The sequence below is a fragment of the Alligator sinensis genome, unplaced genomic scaffold, assembly GCF_000455745.1.
Source record: "Alligator sinensis unplaced genomic scaffold, ASM45574v1 scaffold137_1, whole genome shotgun sequence".
NCBI classification, from domain to species: Eukaryota; Metazoa; Chordata; order Crocodylia; family Alligatoridae; genus Alligator; species Alligator sinensis.
In genome coordinates, this window is record NW_005842545.1 from 1044291 (window position 1) to 1044981 (window position 691).

The window sequence follows — 691 nt, forward strand, 5'->3', positions numbered from 1 at the left end:
AAAGAAGGTGGGGGTGTGGCCACTGCCTCGGCCCCTGTGCTGGCCCTCCGGCGGCCTGGGCGCAAACGCAAGGCAGAGCCAGACCTCCAAGCCACCCCCAAGAAGCGGGGCCGCAAGCCAGGTGGTGGGGCGGGTGTGGGCACCCCAGTGGCAGCTGCTGAAGTCCGCAAGAAGGCAGCCAAGGAGGCAGTGGTGTCAGCAACTGCACCAGCTGCAGCCCACGAGACCCTGCTGCCCATCAAGAAGCGCAAGACCCGGGAGGCTGTGGCCCTAGAGCCAAGACCTCTGCCGCCTGCCCCTGAGCGTGGTGGCCCCAAGGGACCCAAGGCCGGGCGCCGCAGCAAGGAGGGCAGCCCCAAGGGGCGGGGGGGAGCCGGGGGCAGTTTACCTGCCAAGAAGGAGCCGCCCCTGCCACCGCTGCTGCAGCCGCCACACTCGGAGCCCCCTGCCAGCCCCCCGGACAGCGTGTGCCCAGCACCTGCGGCCACGCCCGCACCCACACCCACGCCCCAGGACCTGAGCAACCAGGGCTGCGCTGAGGAGGCGGCTGGGGCCCGGGCCTGCCCTGCTGACCCCCCCAAGACACAGCCCCCTGCCCTAGCCGTCAAGCACCGGGCAGAGGGTGAACGCAAAGACACTGTGTCCTCTTCTTCTTCTTCGTCCTCCTCTTCCTCTTCCTCTTCTTCTTCTT

General features: G+C 69.2%; 1 protein-coding gene across 1 annotated transcript in view; it reads left to right on the forward strand.

Moving 5' to 3' along the window:
• The window catches only part of MECP2 (methyl-CpG binding protein 2), a gene marked incomplete at its 3' end in the record, with an annotated part of 2170 nt that extends 1480 nt beyond the window's left edge, over positions 1-690 (forward strand). The window contains 1 exon segment of the mRNA XM_025213673.1: positions 1-690. This exon segment is cut by the window's left edge and continues 33 nt beyond it. Within this exon segment, the coding sequence (XP_025069458.1) occupies positions 1-690 (690 nt within the window).
• Position 691: the final 1 nt, after the last annotated feature.